At 43.1% G+C, this 20,549-nt stretch overlaps 1 protein-coding gene across 3 annotated transcripts in view; it reads left to right on the plus strand.

Annotated features, from left to right (window-relative positions):
• The window catches only part of PDE9A (phosphodiesterase 9A), a 71,190-nt gene that overhangs the window by 13,174 nt on the left and 37,467 nt on the right, over positions 1 to 20,549 (plus strand). Inside the window, exons 3-4 of one of the 3 annotated variants that reach the window (XM_083437361.1) lie at positions 5,044 to 5,121; positions 6,182 to 6,225. In XM_083437361.1, coding sequence (XP_083293487.1) covers positions 5,044 to 5,121; positions 6,182 to 6,225 — 122 coding nt within the window. Of the gene's footprint in view, positions 1 to 5,043; positions 5,122 to 6,181; positions 6,226 to 12,263; positions 12,535 to 15,856; positions 16,140 to 20,549 lie in introns of those variants that run through there. The other 2 variants (XM_083437363.1, XM_083437362.1) reach the window with 2 other exon arrangements.

The raw sequence follows: 20,549 nt of genomic DNA on the forward strand, positions 1-20,549 counted from the left end.
TCAAATTTGTCATTAAATTTATGTGTCTTGCTATTGTCTACATGCACATACATGAAAGATAAAACAGAATAAAACAATCAAGTATATAATATACAGCTCCAATACATTCATTTATTTATATTTATATAAAAACATTTTTATACCATTCTCTTAAAGGTAAAGTTAAGTCCAGTCGCGAATGACTCTGGGGTTGCGGCACTCATCTCGCTTTACTGGCTGAGGGAGCCGATGTTTGTCCACAGACAGTTTTTCCGGGTCATGTGGCCAGCATGACTAAGCCGCTTCTGGTGAAACCAGAGCAGCTCACGGAAACACCGTTTACCTTCCCGCTGGAGCGCTACCTATTTATCTACTTGCACTTTGACGTGCTTTCAAACTGCTAGGTTGGCAGGAGCAGGGACCGAGCAACAAGAGCTAACCCCGTCGCGGGGATTCAAAGCGCCGAACTTCCGATAGGCAAGCCCTAGGATCAGTGGTTTAGACCACAGCGCCACCCGTGTCCCGTATACCATCCTCTTACAAAATGTTAAATGAATATACAAATAACTCCAAATAACCAGAAGCAAAACAGAAGCACCTTTACTGCATGATTGAAAGGAAAGGAGGTAAGGAGTCAAATGCACCTGACAGGAGTGACAGCTCCACCACTTGGGTGCTATTATGGATGCTTTTCAAAGGAGCCCTTCCTGCCTTTTATAGCTTCCCTGAGCTCCTCCAGATGACCTGTTAACTGAGCATTCACCCTGTTTGCCTGCACAAAGTTTACATGGAGATTATGCAATGTTTGACCTTTATGGAGCATTTGTTCTGATTTGCTTTTATGGAGGTTATATGTCTTCCCACTAATCAGTTGTCTATCCCACACTTTTTAGTACATTTGCCTCTCACTTTTGTAACCACAAAAAGTTGGGTGGGGAGTTAAGTGGCTCTGTTGTACCAGAGTGCTTTAATTCGTGTTTATGCACAAATCTACATTTCCAGAATGCGCTTCAATCTTTCCCGCAAAACATCCTAGAAGCAACTCTTGACTCTGGATCTTAGACATGTTTGTAACTTTCGTGTTCAGTAACATGCATTCTATCTGAGCTTCTGGTATCATGGTTTGGAATAACTTTAAAATTAGAACAATGCCACATTTATATGCTGCTTTTCTGCTCCTCAATAACCAACAAAAAAAGCCTACAAGTTATCATCAATAATACTCAAGCATCTAAAAACAACAAAAAGTGGAGCAGAAGAGGTGGGGGCAGGAAGAGGAGATGTGGAAGTCCTTGACTCTATGCCAGCCTGATCTCTCTCTCTCTCTCTCTCTCTCTCTCTCTCTCTCTCTCTCTCTCTCTTCTTCTTCTTCTTCTTCTTCTTCACTATCCAATCCTGCAGCTTCTCCTGCCTCGTAACTCTCGTCTCCCGGCTGTTACAGGTTCCTCCAGTTCATTCATCCCTGCCTGCTCCACCACTGGTGGAGAAGTGGCAGTAGCATAAGCGCTGATTTTGGGTGAGACGGTGCTAATTTCTCATGAGATCTCACTAAAAACATGCACGATCTCTCACATTCCACAAGATCTCACATGTTTTCAGTGCCGCTTCACCACTGGTGGCAGAGAAGGTGAGGCAAATGGGTGACACCTTGTGGGCTTCCACCATCTGAGGCAGTGGCCGCAACCCACCTAATGGCTATGCTGGCCCTGTCTGCACCGTCTTGTTCCTGCTCATGTGTCCGCCTACTCCCCTTGAGAGAAACCAACATTGAGATTTTATTGCAATCAAGTGTTATATAAAAGTTGTGAAATAAGTAAATAAATTTAAATCTCTCTCTCAAGCACAAAAGAAGGGGCGAGGCAAAAAAAATCCCTCTCTGAGAGCAGGAACATCATTTTCATCTTCTAAGCCTGGACCTTATTTTGGATATCAAGGACATAGCACCATCACATGGTGCTCTTACTTCTGTTGGCTCTCAAGCATCTCCCCATCTTCTCAACCATGTGCACAGAAGTGGAATACAGTGCCACCCATCACTACTGACATCAACAGAAGTCTGCCATCAACTTCCTTTAGATGTGGTTGCTGATCTGGCCTGTGCCACCATCGTGCTCTTTGGACAGCAATGCTGGCTTATGTGGCTCACATCCCTGTATTTAGAGTGGCACAAGCAATAGCAGATGGCACAGTAGGGCTGCACTGCTTACTCCCCAGCTGAATTACTGCTGGATACCAAGTGCTGGGGATGACAAGGAGGTGACAAGGTTGACAGAACCACCCCATTCCTCCCCATTTCCACCCTGGTGTGGAGCAGCGACCCAGCTGAAGGGCGAACAATTCAGCCTCTCCCATGCCATCTGCTACTGTTCACTTCAACAGAACTTGCACTGATGGAACCTTTTGAGGGTTGGATCATCCAGTTAGAAATGCGTCATACTTTATCTTAAAGACTCATTGATAAACATTCTGTAAAATGTTAATAAGTAACGTACGGTTTTCTAAATGACTAATAATGTTGTTACAGAATCAAGCAGGTGACTAGATTATCAGTGCTCTTCTGATGTCCTTAAGGTAGGGTTGGCCAGAGAACTTCTGGTGCCTGAGGTAAGATGTACCACCGTTGAGGAGGGAGGAAAGGCAGTGCAGCTACTCCATAGAAATGTCTGCTTTTTGGTGAGTGTCTGAGACATGGTGGAAAGGGACTGTTCCATGAGGCGTTGCTGTTGCTTCCCCTGGCATTGGCTTTCAGCTGAATCAAGCTGCCTGTGAGGCCAGGTTGGAATCTCCCACCCCCTGTGGAGCGTGCCGCCTGAGGCAGGTCGCCTCAGATTGCTTCATTGGTGCACTGGCCATACTAGGGTTGCAGGGCAGGCAACATGGCCACTTTCCACCTCTCAGAATTAGCTGTCTCCCTCTGCCTCATGGTACAGCCGGCCCTGTCTTAAGACATGTGCTGTTCACAGTCTCAACATGCAGTCACCCATGTTAGACATTCATAAATTGCCCTTGAATTAATAAGTAGAGCCTATAAAGCTTTGCAATTCTGCAGTGCAATCATTTCAATGTTCCTCACTGTTGCTGCTGTGTGTGCCTGCTCTCTGCTTCCATCAATGTAGGTCAAAGCACATCACCAACCTGTGCTGTGTTGCCTTAGAGGTTTTAGTTAGTCTAAGCCTTTCAGGAAGAAATTCATTTTTCTCACAAACATGGATTCAACGCTTTATTTCAGTTCATCAACTCAGAGATGCCAGGATTAACCTGCCTGGCGATTGTGAGCAATATTTGACCCAGAAAACAGGTCCCCCTGGCCTAGATATGCATGGGCTGGATGTAGCAAGAGAAAGATGCTCAGCATATGCTCAGATATACTCCTCTCTGGAGACCCTGCAAGTGCCAGAGAATTAGTCATAATGCCATCAATTCCCAGATGCACAGATGCTCAATCTGTTGTTTTAAATGTGGAAGAGATCTGACTGGCATCCCAGAACACCCTCCCTACATGAAAGCCACTATATAGGGCAAGTGGAATCTGTTCCAGATCACAGTATCTCTCTATCCAGAACATTAAACCCCGCAGAGATCCAAGTGGCAAAACACTGAGAGTCTGATGTAAGAAAACTCATGCCGTGTGAAAATAGAGAAGCAAATAATCTCAAGGGGCCACCTTTCATTTTTCTGCTTCCTTCTCTTGTATTCACATGTCAGACAGGGATCAGGACATACCTTTGGCATTTTGTAAATAAATGCATCGTGATGAAGCATTCTGGAATGTGCTAGAAAAGGTGCTAGCATGGACTGGGAAATTAGCCATACTAAAACAAACACAGTAATGTCTGACCTTGGTGGTATAGATTTTTTATAAGAAATGAAGTTTTGCCTTTTAAAAGCAGGCTTACACATGAACAGCCAGTGCAGATGCAGTGAAACTGAAAGAAGCTGAAGAAACCTTTGTCCTTGTTTATTACTAATAGGAATGCGCATAGGAGAAAGCAGCTAAGTTTCATAATAAGTGACGGTCAGGATTGGAGCTCTCTTTGGGGCCAGCTGGGGTGACCTGAGGCCACTTTAACCCTTAGTTGCCTATCCCTCTGAGAAGACCTCTTCTGACTGTTATAGGAAGCAAGGAAAGGAAAAGCTTCAAGCTTCAAGCTTACTCATTGCACATTACAGGGAAATGTGAAAAAAGATACGAGTCACCTGCGTTTCCTCTTTCACCACTTCCAGTATCATAAGAGAGAGAGAGCTCAGATTAACAAAACAATGCAAAAGTTATCACTGTTTATGACAAGTATCAGAGACAGCACATGCCCGTTTCAGAATTTTACAGCAGGAATGCTCCATGTAATGAACCAGACTATCTCATTGGATATATATATATGCTCACTACATATTGATTCTACCTTCTCATTTCCATCCATGTCACTAGAAGCATACAGATGAACCGTGATACAGTCAGCAACTGCAGGAAGTGGTAATAGGAGCACATTCACAAGCCATGTGCCGCTTGTGGAGTAGCCACACTCTCAGCAGCCATGCATTCAGTGCTAGTGCAGAAGGCAGGCTATATGCATCTAGGTGTACAGGTAGCCCACAGTTTATGCAGGGGTTGTATTCCGAGGCACCACACACTTTGGTGAAATCGCGTATGATTGAAACCCATTAAAAAAGCCCACAAACACCCCGTTCCGCCCCAGACCCCTTTTAGTGACATTTCAGTGATGTCTTTATGACATTTCCGGGTCACTTCAAGGTTTGATGCACATATTGAATGTGCTTAGATGAGGGACTGCCTGTACATGCATATGCCTCTTCCACACAACCAAGAACTCTTGAATGGTCAGGGATCTTGTTTATGTAGATGAGGCCTGTAGGGCATAGCTTCAGTTGGGCATTCCCAAACTAGTTTTTGTTCTTCTCTTAAATAATCTTAGCCATTTTCTTTCTTTCTCCCAGGTTGCAACATTTGCTTGATTTGTCAAAACAAAGATAGTAACTTGCAATTAAGTGGACGAGGTGGCACAAGAGACTGGTTAAATAAACATAGCTTTAAACATTGTTTTCCAGGAATACAACCATTTCACTTTTCACAGTAGATGACTGCATGGTATCCATTGATCCTACCATGCCAGCAAACTCAGAAAGGTATGTATGTTTTCCTATAACCAAAGCAATTCCAGAAGAATAATGGTATTACTTATCAGTTGTATTTTATTATTTTATTTTTGTATGTAAGGCATAGATAAGATGCAATGGAAGACAGCAAACATTTACTAAGAGTTTTCCCCCAGATCGAATCTTGTCCCAAAATAGCAACAGTCACATGCAATAAGGAAAGTGATTACACTGGAAATACACTGGAAAATGTGGGATAAAAATTGCTTGATACCACGCTGTGTAACCTCCCTGCTAACAAATCAAAATGAATGCTCAACCAAGCGCCAATACCATCTCACCTCCCCACAAAGTCTGTGCAACCAAATCAGGACAAATGCTCATTTGTTGTTAACAATTTATCTGTAAGTGACCTAAAACTAATACAGCTCTAAGGTTCCTTTATTTATTTTCCCCCTTAAGATTATATGCATGATTACAGCATGTGTGGTTAGATTAGACTGGATTATTAGAGCATATATCTGTGGAACAAAATGCTGCAAAAAAACAGTTAATGTGAAAATGTTTTTTTTCCGTCCCACTCAGTTTCCTCTGGGGACTCACATTTCCTAATCCTCCTTCTACTAGGAGAAGCAAACCAAAACATTATTCTGCACACAGACATTTTTGGAGGTGTGTACTCATTAATGCATAGCCCAAGGCTCTTCTTTTCCCAAAGCTCTTCATAATTTTCCCAGGCTTCTTACAATCTGCTCTGGTCGTGCTACTTCCCCCGCCCCCTGCCCCACTGCAGTTGCTTGTGCTGCGAGTTTTATTCACCGTTTTCTTCCCAGTCTATTCCTTGTGCTCAAGCAGGGAATGTGCTGCAGGGATCCATTAATGTTTGTGTGGCTGCATGTGTTGTCGATGCTGCTTGAACACAGCCAAGAGCCTGTGACACTCAAGCGGGAAGGTCTTTGTGAAATGTATGTTCTTTTCCCTAATTAAATTTTGAGCATAACCAGTTCTACAAGCAGCCCTTCTTCCCATGTTTCATGACGCTTGCATCATTTGAAAATGCATGCTTTGACTTCCCTTTTGTCTCTTGCAGAACTCCATACAAAGTAATACCTGTGACCACTGGGCAACAAACAGGTAAACTTTATTTTGTCCAAAATCAACTTTGGCATGTTTCTCAAGTTTGTTAATCCATATTTAAATGGACTGTTGAATAATATTTCACCTACACGGGATTTAATCCAGAATAAGTTAGGTGCCTTTAAATCAACAGAAGACTTCACTTAAATCTCCTTGGTTTTAGCTCTGCTCATCATATTTTCACTGTGGGAGCTATGTTTTCATAGTATCAGCCCATAAATCTGCTATAACTTCTAAAGCTCTATAGTACAGTGGTGGGAAAGGCCCTCAGAACTGGCACACACATAAACACAAAATCTGGTTGCCAGTGTTTAAATTTTACAGCAGGTACCCATGGAATGAACTTGTGATAAAGCAGTGCCCACAGTACTATTGCAACTCGTAAATGGCACCTAAGTTTTGTTGGAGTTAATGTTTGCAACTAAGGGCATGTCCAGGCTGTTGCTATTCTGTAGATAGTATTCAGTCACAATCCAGGAATTTAGATGGCACAGTTGAAGTGGATTTGGTTGCCTTGCACAACGAACCAACTTCCTCCAAAATTCAGGCTTTTCCCAATCAGGAAAGTGAGTGGAAAATAATGGAAAGTGTGAGATAACAATTGCTTAATGTAATGTGGAAAAAATCAGAACAAGTGCTCAAAAAGTAGCCAACTTTGCATATCCTTCCTGAAAACTTTGTGCAAACAAAACTGGGAAAATAGTCAGTAGACAGGTGATCTGGAAGTGATGAAGCTTGCTGGAGCATTTCTGTTTTGAACTCAAGTACAAAATGCCCAAGTTCAAATGGCAAAAGAAACCACATCCAGTTGCATTATTTGTGAATGGCACACACATATTTAAATGGCTGCGTTTTACATGCAAGAAGCACAGAATTTTAGCCCAATCCTTTGCTCATGGCCAAAGCCATTAGTGTTAAGTGCATTAGTAAACGGACATTTAAATACTCATGTGCCATTCACAATTCATAGTACCACATTGTAGGGTGTTGTTGCTATTTTTGCCACTTGAACTTGGATGTTGGTCATACATGAGTTCAAAATGTAAAGTGTGGATCAGCCCTTCATACTGAAGGGTGGGTAAAGCAATTATCTGATGATAGTGATGATGATCTTTAAAACATTTGAGGGGGGTTTGGTAAGAAAAATTGTGTGTTGCAGTACCTTGTCCCCAATCCAGAGGAAAAAAACAGTTAAGTCCCACCAACTTCAGTGGGACCACCAGAACTAACTTTCTGTGAATAAGGGTCATTATATTTGCTTTTGGGTGTTCAGAGGTATAGACTGCTGCCACTTGTGTTTTCAAACTTAAGGGCTGAAAAGGCACACTTCAAGAGAAAATATGAGACTCTAGGGATTTCAGCTGAGAAAGGGAAAGAAACCTACATGCTGAAGGCTCCTAACAAAATCACAAAAGCTGGCAGGCATGGAGCAAGCTAAGAAAGAAAACAGATGGCAAAGGAGAAGGCCAAAGAGGTAGTGTTTCATAAGCAGAGTTATCATTTCAGAAGCAGTTAAATTGCACCAGGCCTTTCCACAGAACTACACATGTAAGGGGAGAAGACTGAAAATGTTCAGTTAAAATGGAGGCAATTCCAATTTCAGAAGTACTTGTGGAATGGTTTTTAAAACAATAATAGTTCCAAACAGCAGCAGTGCTATTCTCCATAGTAATGCCTCATCATTTATTGAGCCTCTTTCGTTTATTTCTTCTTAATGCTGTCAGTTATTGATTCCTTTATATTTTCACTCATTCTTTCCCATTTCTGGATGGGAGACCACATCTAGTCATGGTGAAGCAAGGGGTTGAGTGGGAAGAGTAGCAGCCACAGCAGCATGACCACTGAAACATTTTCTTTTTGATGTCTGCTTAAAAACCTTTTTCAAGCGAGGAGCGCTACTCCACCTTCTCACCCTTGTCACTGTATGCCTCTTCAGAAAGTGAGCAGGTGATGAACAGGCAGCAACAACAAGAGCAAGCAGGGGCAGCGGGCTTTGGGGGTGTGCCCCCTGTGGGACTGTGACCTTCAGCAGGTGCCCAACAGTTGCCTTAACACCAGCCTTGCTGGAGTGGAAAGATCTGTAGGAACAGGCCCGGCTCATGAGGTGGAGTGAAGCTGCCACCTCAGGCGGTGAAAACCCTTGAGACGGTACTCCTGTGAGCGCCCTACCTGCCCTGTTGCATCCACTAGCAGAGAAGCAGTGCAGCATTGGTGCTGATTTCCAGCACGTTCTCGCCAAAATCTCATGAGATATTGTGGGGTACGATGATCTCACGAAATTTCAGTGAGATCTCACTGGAAATTGGTGTGATCTCACTGGAAATCAGTGTCGATTTCTCCACCAATGGCACTTCCCATTTCTCCTCAAGAGGCAAAACAGGACATGCTGCTGCTGCTGCTTAGGAAACAGCACCTAACAAAAAAAAAACTTGAACTGGAACAAGAATAAATGGCTGTACCCTTTTTGTTCCCTAATGGGTTATGAGGTAAGAGATGGCAGAGACTGAAGTATTCATCACTGCTTCTCTGTGGAGCATTAGCTTCTTATCACATTGCCAGTGCATGTCATAGTCTCTTCATCTTACGTGGAAGCATCCTTGTCTACAGCTATCAGTTGTCATGTCATGCCCTTCCGGTGAGCATGCAAAGTTATCAAATAATTGACAGAAAACAAAGACGACAACAGTTTATCTCCAGGGACCTCAATAGGAATAGGAATGTTGGATCGGTAGAGATTTATACAGCTGTTCTGGTAGGAGGCTTGTGTAAGACACTGGGAACATGGCTCTTGATAGATGAGCCAATTTATGGTGTTTACAGAGCTTCAAGGAAACCCCACAGAGTTTGTTTAAAAATTAAAGATATGCCCTATTGCTCTTGTGCCAGTTTTGCGATCTGACACCAAGATTAAATTGTCTAATTATGTCAAGACATGACACATTTGGATTAAGCAAGAATGTTTTGCTGGCAATTTCATCTCCATACAGAACACATCTCTCTCTCTTGTATTGACTCACAAGGCTTAAGATTTATCACAACAGTGCTGGAGGTGGGGGTGGGAGGACTGTATGCAATACTTCCATTGGCCTGGCTCCTGATTGCTCTTTTGAGTAAGGCTTTTTGAATCTCAACCCAGCCACATGAATTATTCCCAGGGAGTGGTAAAAATGAAAACCAGAAGTCAAGGGTAGGGCATTAGTGGTATGGAGTGTTGTTTTGTGTGCTTGGTCTACTGCCCAGTTGTATCTGTCAGGTGATCATGCCAAAGTTTGTTCACAATCACTGCATCTGTAATATGAATTTGTCCAGCTGGTCACGCTCAGCTGTGTCACAGGTCAAGCATAATTTGCCTGAGTAGTTATTATTTGTCCAGGCTGCTTTGCAGATATACGCACAAATGTCCTTGCTTTTGCCCCTTGATCTTGATGATCACTGTGAATCTATGCAAAATACAAAGGCAGTTGCGCACATATATATATTCGTTAGTGTTAACTCTTTAACCTTTGGTGAAACTCTCATAGACAGCTGTGTGGCCAAATTGTGTTGCCAAACGAAGCGGCCATTTGGTGATTAACATCTCCATGTGAGCCAATTTCCCAGTCGTTTCCTGCAAAATTGAAATTGAAATCTGGATCAAAAACCTTCTTGTGTGTTTTGTGTAAAGTGTGGATGTTTATATTAACAAGTGGCTCTCTTCAGGAAAGGGTGTTTTGGTCATGCTGTGACCCTGAGATTGTCATCTAGTAGCAAAGTGGAAATGGGCCTTCTCTGTGGTGGCACCTACTTTTGGAATGCTCTCCCCACCTGGTTAATTGGGAGGCATCAACTGTAGTGTGTTTTGGATGCTTGCTTAGTTTATAGATCATTAATTCTCAGTAATTTGATATTGTGTATATTTGTGGCTATATCTTGTTTTAATGTATGTTTTAGACCAGGGATGTCCAACAGGTTGATTGTGATCTACTGATAGATTCCTGGGTTTTGGTAGATCGCGGTCGATCGCTGGGTCCCTTTCCTTAGCGTTGGTAAAATCAAACCCGGCCCCGCCCCCTTGCCCCATCTTCCATTGCTGCATGATCTGCAGAACAGAAGACAGAGTTTACTCAGTGAGGCTGTTTGTTTCCCCAGCAATTTTCCCCCCCAAACCCTTAAAAAAAGGCTCCTCCATAAAAAAGCTACACAACTTTGACCTGAACCCCCCAAAAACGGGGGTAGATCACTGCCAGTTTTTAATTCTGTAAGTCTCTTGGGAGTTGGCCCCCTCTATTTTTTAGACTTGCATGAAAAGAAGAGTTTGCTGGGTGAGGCCAGTGGCCCATCTAGTCTAGAATCCTGTTCTAGACTATTGGAAACATCTTCAGAATTTGTAAGCGGTCTAAAAAGGTAAAGGTACACCTGCCCATACGGGCCAGTCTTGACAGACTCTAGGGTTGTGCGCCCATCTCACTCAAAGAGGCTGGGGGCCAGCGCTGTCCGAAGACACTTCCGGGTCACGTGGCCAGCATGACATTGCTGCTCTGGCGAGCCAGAGCTACACACGGAAACGCCGTTTACCTTCCCGCTAGTAAGCGGTCCCTATTTATCTACTTGCACCCGAGAGTGCTTTCGAACTGCTAGGTTGGCAGGCGCTGGGACCGAACAGCGGGAGCGCACCCCGCCGCGGGGATTCGAACCGCCGACCTCTTGATCGGCAAGCCCTAGGCGCTGAGGCTTTAACCCACAGCGCCACCCGCGTCCCTCAGGTAAGCGGTCTAGAAATTAATTATTTAAAATAATTAAATGTGCATGCATGCAGCATGCATGTGCCAACATCATACTCTGGGAGAGTTTCTCAGGAAACAAATGAGCTTTTCTCCATATTCTGCAAGACAGTTAGTAAATGAAAATCCAATTCCAAATTAAGTCAAGACAAATTTGTGTTGTATAGAAGAAGCCATTTCAACAGGGACTAGTTTTTTCACTTCTGTCAACAGTCCCATCTCCCACAGGACTCTTTAAAGGTGGAAAAAAATTGTCCTCCTTTACAACTGCTTACCCAGAGCACAAGCCATTGATTCCACACCATCCACACAGGGTGGATAACATAAGAAGCAGGGAGACAGGTTTGCCCATGAGTCATACTTCTTTCTCTTGTATTCTTGAACAGTGCAGTTCTGCACAGTCCCTTAATCAGACCAGCTGCAGCTACAGTCTGTTCCCTACAAAACTATTCCAGGTGGTTCTTTGCAAAGGTAGCTGTGAAAGACCTTCAAGAGCATTTGAGGTATGTGCCGCTTCATTACAATGCATGTAAAATGAAAACCTGCATAGAACTATACTATACAGGAACATAGGAAGCTGCCTTATGACAGACCAGGTTGTTTGTCCATTCTTGCCTATTTTCCAGGGTCTGTCCCATCACATGCTAGCTGATCCTTTTAACTGGAGAATCTGGGGGTTAAACCCAAGACCTTCTGCATACAAAGCATGTGCTCTACCACTGAACTTTCATCCCTAATTCATATTCATTGTAGCATTAAGGAGATTGTTCAGTCAGTTCAAGCACCTCTGCTTGCCCTGCAGAACAATCTCCCCTCCCCTCTCCCCCCTCCCCATGCACTGCTCTGACGGTTACCCTGACAAAGACCCTGAGCAAATTTGGTGGAGATGTGGGGGGCGGGGGGGTAGGTGGAGAACTCTTTTGTGCTAGCAAGAGTCCTTGCACTATTGAAACGGGGTAGAATCTGACCCACACCATTCTGCACTGTCTGTTGAACTTTCTGGAGTGCATCTTTATTATGAGCAGTGTTTCTGTTTGCAGAATTAGCATACATCTGTTTGCTGGCCGAATCTGAAGGCTAACGTAAGTTGGCCTTTGAGAGAGGGAGGTCAGAGAATATGCTTTGTTCCCACACTGCAGGTGTTGCGTCCACAGCATGGGCCCCTGCTGAATGTTATGCACTCATTCCGGGAAGAGCTCCCATTGACGTCAGACTAGAGAGACCTTGCTGAGAGTACGACATGCACAATAGGGAATGACTGTGCAAAAGACACCCACACTGGAAATTCTGGGTTTTCCTTTGCAGCTGTAACCTATTAGCAGGCAGTCCTGCAAATCACCCAAATTTCACTCAAGAATATTGCATAGTGGTGGGGGTGGGGTTGCATTTGCAAAAAGAAAAAGAAAAGAAGAAGCTTTTGAAAATATTCCATGCGTATATCTAAGATCTTTTGGAGAAAGCAAACTGTACAACTGTGGTCCAAAAAAGTGGTGAAATTAATTTTAGGTGCACCATCGAAGTGAGCTGAAATAGGAACATTTTAACTGTAAGTCATCAAAAATTTTACTTTGTTTGTTTATAAAAGAAATATTTATCTGCTAAGTCATAAGTTGTATCCAAGTGGTTTACAAAGTGTAAAAAGTTGAAAAACCAATTTAAAAGTGAAAAATCATTTTGGGAGGATGAACTCAACTCTAAACTGCCTGCACAGGTCTGGCACAACAGAAAACTTTCCAGCAGGTATTTAAAAGTTGGCACAGAAGGCCTTCTTACCCTTCTTTTGAGGACAGATGGTGATGATGATTATCTCTAATTCTTACCCGCACTTTACAGTAGGTTACAGCAGTGGTCTGATAGATCACAGTACTGACCTGGGGCTCCTTTCTGTAATGAAATATTTCTGTACTGCATGACATACATGCACAAGAAGTCCTAACAGCATCACTCCTTGTCCTCCAGAGCAGAGCTTTGAACACTATCTTTGCTGGTCATAAATATTTACTGAACTCTGGGGTTATAAAAACATCCATCTTCCGCCTTACTGGGCTACAGATGGTGATGATACCAACTACTCGGGACTATATGCTGGAAAATTACTGCCGGCTGCCAGTGGATTGTTGCAGTATGAACTCTCACAGACTGTTGCAAAGAAGAGGAATTTTCCCATAACAATTTCTGCCACAGTTTTGAGCAAGTGCGCCTTAGTTTCATCCAAACTGCATTACTGCAATGCACTGTATGTAGTGCTGTCATCTTGTAGAAGTGTCCAGAAACCTCAGCAGTTTCAGAACATGGCAGGCAGAAATCTTGGACTACCCTTTTTGCAGCAGCTTAATGGACCTCCTGCCTATTTCCAGGTTCAATTCAAAGTCCTGGTTATGATCTTTAAAGCTTTGGCACCATCTCTCATCTAAGCATGACCATTCATTAAGCTCAACAGGGGGTGCTCTCTGCATGTTCCACCAACATCTCCAAAGGCCTTCTGGCAGTTCCCTCACTGCGAGAAGTGAGGGAACCAGGCAGAGGGCCTTCTTAGTGGTGGCGCCTTCCCTGTGGAATGCCCTCCCATCAGATGTCAAGGAAATAAATAGCTATCTGACTTTTAGAAGACACCTGAAGACAGCCCTGTTTAGGGAGGTTTTTAATGTTTGATGTTTATTGTGCTTTTAATATTCTGTTGGGAGTCGCCCAATGGGCAGGGTATAAATAAGAAATTATTATTATTATCATCATCATCATCATCATCAACATCATCTGAGGGATGAGCGGCTGGAATGCAAGACAGGGCCTTGTTCGTGGTTGCACCACTCAGGGTTTGTTCAGAATGCTAATTGTCAAGGGAGAGATTTTTATCAAGGCTGAAAGGTAGAAAGGGAAGATTGAAACCTCTCCTCACCTGCATGCTGTGCTCAGATGATTATTACACACACACACACACAGAGAGAGAGAGAGAGAGAGAGAGAGAGCACTCTGATAATTTGTTTTAAAAAAGAAGAAAACCAGAATATGATTGCTTATCATTTCATTGTGCAATATGTAGTTAAGCCTTCTTTCATACTCCTCTGAGAAGTGCTCTCCATTTGAATTGCCTGCCAAGTAGGAAGCAGGAGCAAATCTCCCACACATTGTTTCCTGTCTATGGACAGTGCTGTTTGCCTCAGCAATGATACATACTATGGTAATTTTAGAACTTGGACCGATGGCACTTCCAGATGACATGCTGATTGCACATTCATCCTGATTCGTTTGCAGGAAGGTTAGACCACGTTGGCTGTTTAAGGAGCATCCATTTGGAACCCTTTGCCAGAGAGGTTAGATGACGTTGTGTCAAAGCATGTGTTACCCGGCACTTTCCGGTGCATTTCTCCATCCCTTTCCTCATCACAAAATAATCCAATCTTCTGCATGTACTATGTCTGAGCACCTTGAGCTCCTTGCAGGAAGGTGGGATATAAATAAAATTTAAAAAGTAAGTGAGTTTGTCATATATCTCCTCCCAGTCACTTGTAGTTGCACAACCTGAATTTGTCAGTATGTGGTTGGATTTCACTAAAAAAAAAGGCAAAAAACAGCAGTCTGTATTATGTTCTTAATGGTCAGGGTGAGGGATTTAGTCAACCATATGTATTACTTCACATAATAACTGCCCTTTTGTTTTGTTTTATGGAGCACCTTTGCTGCTGCGAAGGAACCTGTTTGTGCCCTAAGGCAAGCATCAGAGGCCTGCACTTTAACTATTCACTGAGACAAGTCAGATTGGGAACTGCTAGAGCAGGCATAGGCAAACCCGGCTCTCCAGATGTTTTGGGACTACAATTTCCATCATCCCTGACCACTGGTCCTGCTAACTAGGGATCATGGGAGTTGTAGGCCAAAAACATCTGGAGGGCCGAGTTTGCCTATGCCTTTGCTAGAGACAGGGCCTTTTAAGTGGTGGCTCCTATTTTCAGTGGTGTCCCCATCCATTGTGCTTGGCTCCATCCCTTGAAGATCCGTTTCCTTGGGGCTGTCTTTGAGCAGTTTTATTAATCATGCTTCTTGCTTATACATGATTGTTTTTTAGGTTTTACAGTTTTATTCTATTGGCTTGGACTTGATAGCAATTTTTATGCAGGCTGAAGAGTGTTTTAGAGGGTGTGTTAAGCAACTTATTATTCCTGATCTTTCTCTTTTTGTGATAAGTTTTAGTTTTGTTATTTCAATGTCATTTGTGATTTATTGTGTCGTATCTGAAAGCCACCTTGAAGAGACCTAATGTGGACAAAGACACAAAGAATTATATTTGGTCATGGTTCTTTGGACAAATCTAAGTGCAATTCCCAGCTATATTTATATGTGGGGACGGGGGAATGCATAGTGATCTAGCTCATTAAGGTTGCCAACTCTTTTTCTGTCAGGGTTCCTGTGCCTTTTAACAGGCGTAGGAAAAGAAGTAGAAATTCAGGTGGCAAAGCTTACCTCAGGCTTCACCTGCTGAATTTCCACTTCTTACATAGCTGTAAGTTGGCAACCTTAATGAGCGAGATCATGACCCCCCTCCCTTCTTTCGGAAATACACAAGAGGTACCCTGCCAGGAAAATAAAAGTTGGCAACCCCTATAATTTCCAGAGAAGCTTGAGAGTGATGTCAATAAAAATTGTAGAGCATTCTGCAAATAAAAAAAAGGATATTTTTATATAAGTAGCTGCAGTCATTGGAAGATTGTTCCCATTTCACAGATAGTGATATGAGGTCTAGAAATTAAGTAAACAGTTACTGTTGATGCAAGGGAAAGGGACCTTTGTCTCTTTAAGACAAGAGGAACTGCTAGTCATATATCTTTACTGTGTTGTGGGGTTATAAAAGCATACGTCTTCGTTCTTTTATTACATCTATAAACATCAGGCTGCAGTTGACTGTTCCCTGGATTAGAATGTCCTAGCACTTTAAGTGAGTTTTGACAGCGAGAGGGAGGGAAAGTAGTACTTCTAGGGGTGGGTTTTTTCCCTTTCTTTTCTTTTTTTTAAAGTGGATTCTTTTTATAGGACCTTGTCACTTTCTTGTAAGCTTCAGCCGCCGCAAAAGTTCTGAGAGGCAATGAAACCAGGATATACTGGGTTCAGAGTTTGTTCTTCTTTGGCCTGTGTATAACATTCTGCTGTTTGTGAACGGTAAGCAGAAAGAAAAGTTTCGTGGTTTTGTTAAACACATTATTTATTTGAGTTCAGCCATTTGATTTGCAGCAGACGTTTAAGCTGTTTTTTTAAAAAAAGTGAAAGCTATTTACTTATCTAGAACCAGTCTTTCTGTTTACTGTTCTGCTTGCTGCATTTTATAATTGCTTAACAAAAATGAAACAAAGTGGAACAATGAGGGTCTTGTATTTTAGTTGTATTTGGATCTACTTTGATTTTGTGCTTTTGAAGCTTTGCTTGATTATTTCAATTTTGAGGTTCGTAGTAGCTAAAATAAAATATTTGCAAAAAGTAGGGGTGGGGGACAGAGTGATATACCTTATTATGGACATCAGAACGACGAGAGAAGGCATGCCTTAATGAGAGCTGTAGCCAACTGGAATATTTTTTAAATATTAGAATGCAATAATTCATCAGATATATGATCATTCCACGGTGTATTAATCTCATGAATATCTTCTTAGTATCCCCCCATTAAGACTAGAGAGAACAAATGCAGGAAATTGCTAATTTAATTTTATCCTTGCATTATGATCTGGGCTTAGTAGCATTCAAAATATGGTTGAGTTTTACTTGAGCTGTTAATTTTGCTCTTACATAGAACACTGCAATCTGACATTTAATATTTAAAATCAAATTAAAATAAATAATTTTGTATTATACATCACATTTTCTAAAATAAGCAGCTGCAATAAGCTATAGCAGCAGTTCCCAAACTTTTTGAGCCGTAGAGCACTTTTTGGAAGAGAAATTCGTCATAGAGCACTATCGTTGTCCTTATGCCAAAGGCACATATTTATTTAATTTTCTTTCCAATTTCTTCATAGAGCACTTGGAGATGCTTTGCAGAGCACCAAGTGCTCCACGCAACACAATTTGGAAACTGCTGATCTATTGTCTTTGGTTTATATTAGGAAGATATATTATATACCTCTGATTACCATATCCTGGAGGCATGAAACTTCCCAGAGTTGGCTACTGTTAGAGATACAATCTTGCTCTGATTCAGCATAAGCATTTCTTCCTTTAAAAATATCTGTGGTCTGTGCATGATTTTGAAGTGCTTTCTGGTGGTACATCTCTTCCAAGACCAACTTGCAATGCCTTGCATGCAGTCAGAAATTACCTAAGCTATTGTACAAATGCAACCCTGTTCCTAGTTTAGAAAGCCTGCCTCTCTGAAATAGCAACTAATTGGGGGGGGGGGGGTTTGATTCTAATAGATATATGCACATGAAAATGTTGTATCAGAATGTATCCTCCATATACATTTCCTCAAAGTGTCTTGCAAACCCCTCCTGGCCAGCCATGATGCGCTCCAGGAATCTGCCCCAAGTGCAGGGTAGCTAATCCACAAGGGTAACTAGACCACAAGGAACGACTCTGCTGGCTGACTCCTCAGGGATGTGATGGATGCAGCAAAGTATGACTTCATTGCTGACCTCACTGCTGCACGGTGGACACAATTATGTATCCTATTATGTGTTGGATCAGCTTCATAGCAAAGTCCCCGCATTTGTGTTTCAACCTTCATCCAGGCCACCATAGCTCCTCAAAATACCAAGGAGAATTGCAATCTCCATGGTCCCAATTATGTCAGTGGCCCTAGGAATCTCACTGTTCCACAGTGAAATAGAAGCAGCGAGAGGATCACTTGGTCAAGCCACTGTAATGTCCCCCAGAGCCATCAGAAATCCATTAGAATTTATCAACCCCCAAGAGCGGACCACCCCAAGCGGTCCCTTTCCCCAGCAGCATCTAGCCCTCCTGTTTACAGACCACCACCCTTCCCATTTGGAACAAAGGCCAAATCAAGGGTGTCCCTTCTCCGTCCTATAGGGCACATTACAGAGCAAGATTGCACTGTCTTATTAGAAAAACCTGCTCCTTTTCCCTTATGGGGTACCCAGGAGCCCGTATAGAGTCCTTATGTAGGTTCTCTATTGGTAGGAGAAAATAACAGAGACCAACCAGGGAATATTGAGAAGCAAAGCAGCTAGTAAGCCTGATCTTTATTAAACTGTTGCAACAGGGTGCTCGCTCCCCCTCCCCCATGCAGGAGGGAGGAGGAACCCAGAACCATGGTGTGCAAGCCCTTATATAGACTTTTGAAATTGCCACCCTGTGGCTCAAGTAGCTCAAGACTACCCCCCAATACATCAGACATACATCACAGAAGAGGCGGTCTACAGCAGAATCCTGTCTGGCAGGAAACCAGTTAATGGGTTTACCTCAGTGGTGTCCAAACTTTTTTCAAAGAGGGCCAGATTTTATGAAGTGAAGGGCCGTGAGGGCCAACCAGAGGGCCAACCAAAGTTGTTAACCTTTTTTTAGGATTGAAGTTGTTGAGGGTTTGGTTTTTTTAGGATTTTACCCCAGGAAATAAACTGCCACAGGGGCTGGATTAAACTGTCCGGTGGGCCAGATTAGGCCCCCGAAACGGACTTTGGACATGCCAGGTTTACCTGGACAGCCTGGCCATTCTTTTGTGATGATAAATACCATAATTTTCACTCCAAAACACGCACTTTTTTGCTGCTTTAAAGTAAGGGAAAATGCCTGTGCGTGTTACGGAGCGAATGCACTCGACCGGAGCCATGGCTGCTGTCAGTCAAGCAAAGCGGGAGCCGCTTGCAGGCAGGAGGAGGGGGAGGAGCCGAGGAGGAGGGAGGGAAGGAGAGCCATGGCAGCAAAGCGGGCAGCAGCCGCTTACACGGGAGAAGGGATAGACGGGAGCCGTAGCGAGCCGGAAAAAGTGCCGCGTAGCCAGCAACAGCTGCTGCAGCCTCAGCTAGCAAAGGTCCGTGCGCTCTCTAAATGGAGCAATGAGGCTGCAGACGGACGGCAGGGCACAGGATGGCTCTGAGCCACGAGCGCAGTGAAAACCAGTAAAAAAGTTTTTAAAAAGGCTGCTGGGGACAGGAGGGCACGGGAAGAGGGAGAGGGGGAAATTAGATTCTCCCAGCGTCTCAGCTGATCCGCTGAGCAGGACTTGGGTTGCAGGGGATTCGCCATTAGCTGCGTAAAGCAGCAAAGAGGGAGAGAAGGAGGAAAGCGGGAGAGGAAAGGAGCTGCGTGTTCCTTCTCCCCTTAGACCCCTCTCCTGCATTATTAGCAGCATCCTTCTCCACCCACCCCACGCGTGTTCCTTGTCCCTTGAATGCTTTTCCTTCCCTCCCCACTTAAAACGTGGTTACAAAGCACGGATCCACATGGATCCTCAGGATTTTTGCACTGGGTCACCCCAAGTTCACCATCAGATCACATAGCATATCCATGGCTATAGCCTGCACCAAAAAACACACACGCACCCACTGTTTCATGGGGCTGCAATGGCGCAAAAACGTGGTTACAAAGCATGGATCCATATGGATCCTCAGGATTTTTGCATTGGGCTACCCCAAACTCACCGTCAGATCACGTCTGTGGCCACAGCATGAACCACAAAAATCATACATCCACTGTTTCGTTTAGAATATTTTTTTCTTGTTTTCCTCCTCTAAAAACTATGTGTGTGTTATGGTCAGGTGTGTGTTATAGAGCGAAAAATACGGTACTTAATTCCTGAGTCCAGGTCACAGGCTTACCCTATTCATACAGAAATGTGCCCTTAAGGCGGGATTTGTGAGCACAGAGACAATGGGGAGGCTTTTCCCATTTCCTTCCAAACTGCAGCGTAATATTTGAGGTCACTGAAGGAGTCAAAATGGCTTTAGGACTGTTCTCCTGTACTGTTTCAGACATGTGCTTTATATATTTATGTATGTGTTTGCCTGGTACATTTATGAACATTTATTTTATATCTTAGACTTTATAATTCTCATAACAACTGCAAGACCAGAAAGGAGAAAGCATGCAACTGTAATATTTTAAAATCATAATATTTATGATTAATAATACTCATTATTTATAAAGGACCTCAAAAGCTAGGTGCTGTCTGATGATTGAGTTAAAAAGAAGAAATCCTACCTGCAGTCTTGCAGTCAAAGATAATATAGGTATACAATGGGGAACTAAACTTTGCAGTCTTTGCAAATGCGGTGAGGAAAATTGAGTGAGAATAAGCGTTTGAAACTTGAATAAAAGCACTTCAAACCAAAACAGTACAAGCTTTTTCTACGGCACAGTAATAGATCTAACAGATAACTTTCAGACCACAGGTATTGGAAACAAAACACCAGCACTCTGGCTTTCAGGACTGCTAAACACAAAACTGAGAGAACCTGAGCACACCTTTGTTTCCTAATCCCCTGCGGTAGACAAAGTGGCTGAGAGTGTTTCTCCAGCTGGATGCAATGAGCAAGGAACAGCAAAGGGAAATTTGGGTTGTACTGAACAATGAATATACTGGTAGGAGTTTATGGTTGCTAGACCTTTCCCTGGATT

The sequence above is a fragment of the Podarcis tiliguerta genome (genome assembly GCF_965153285.1).
Source record: "Podarcis tiliguerta genome assembly, chromosome: 4".
NCBI lineage: Eukaryota > Metazoa > Chordata > Lepidosauria > Squamata > Lacertidae > Podarcis > Podarcis tiliguerta.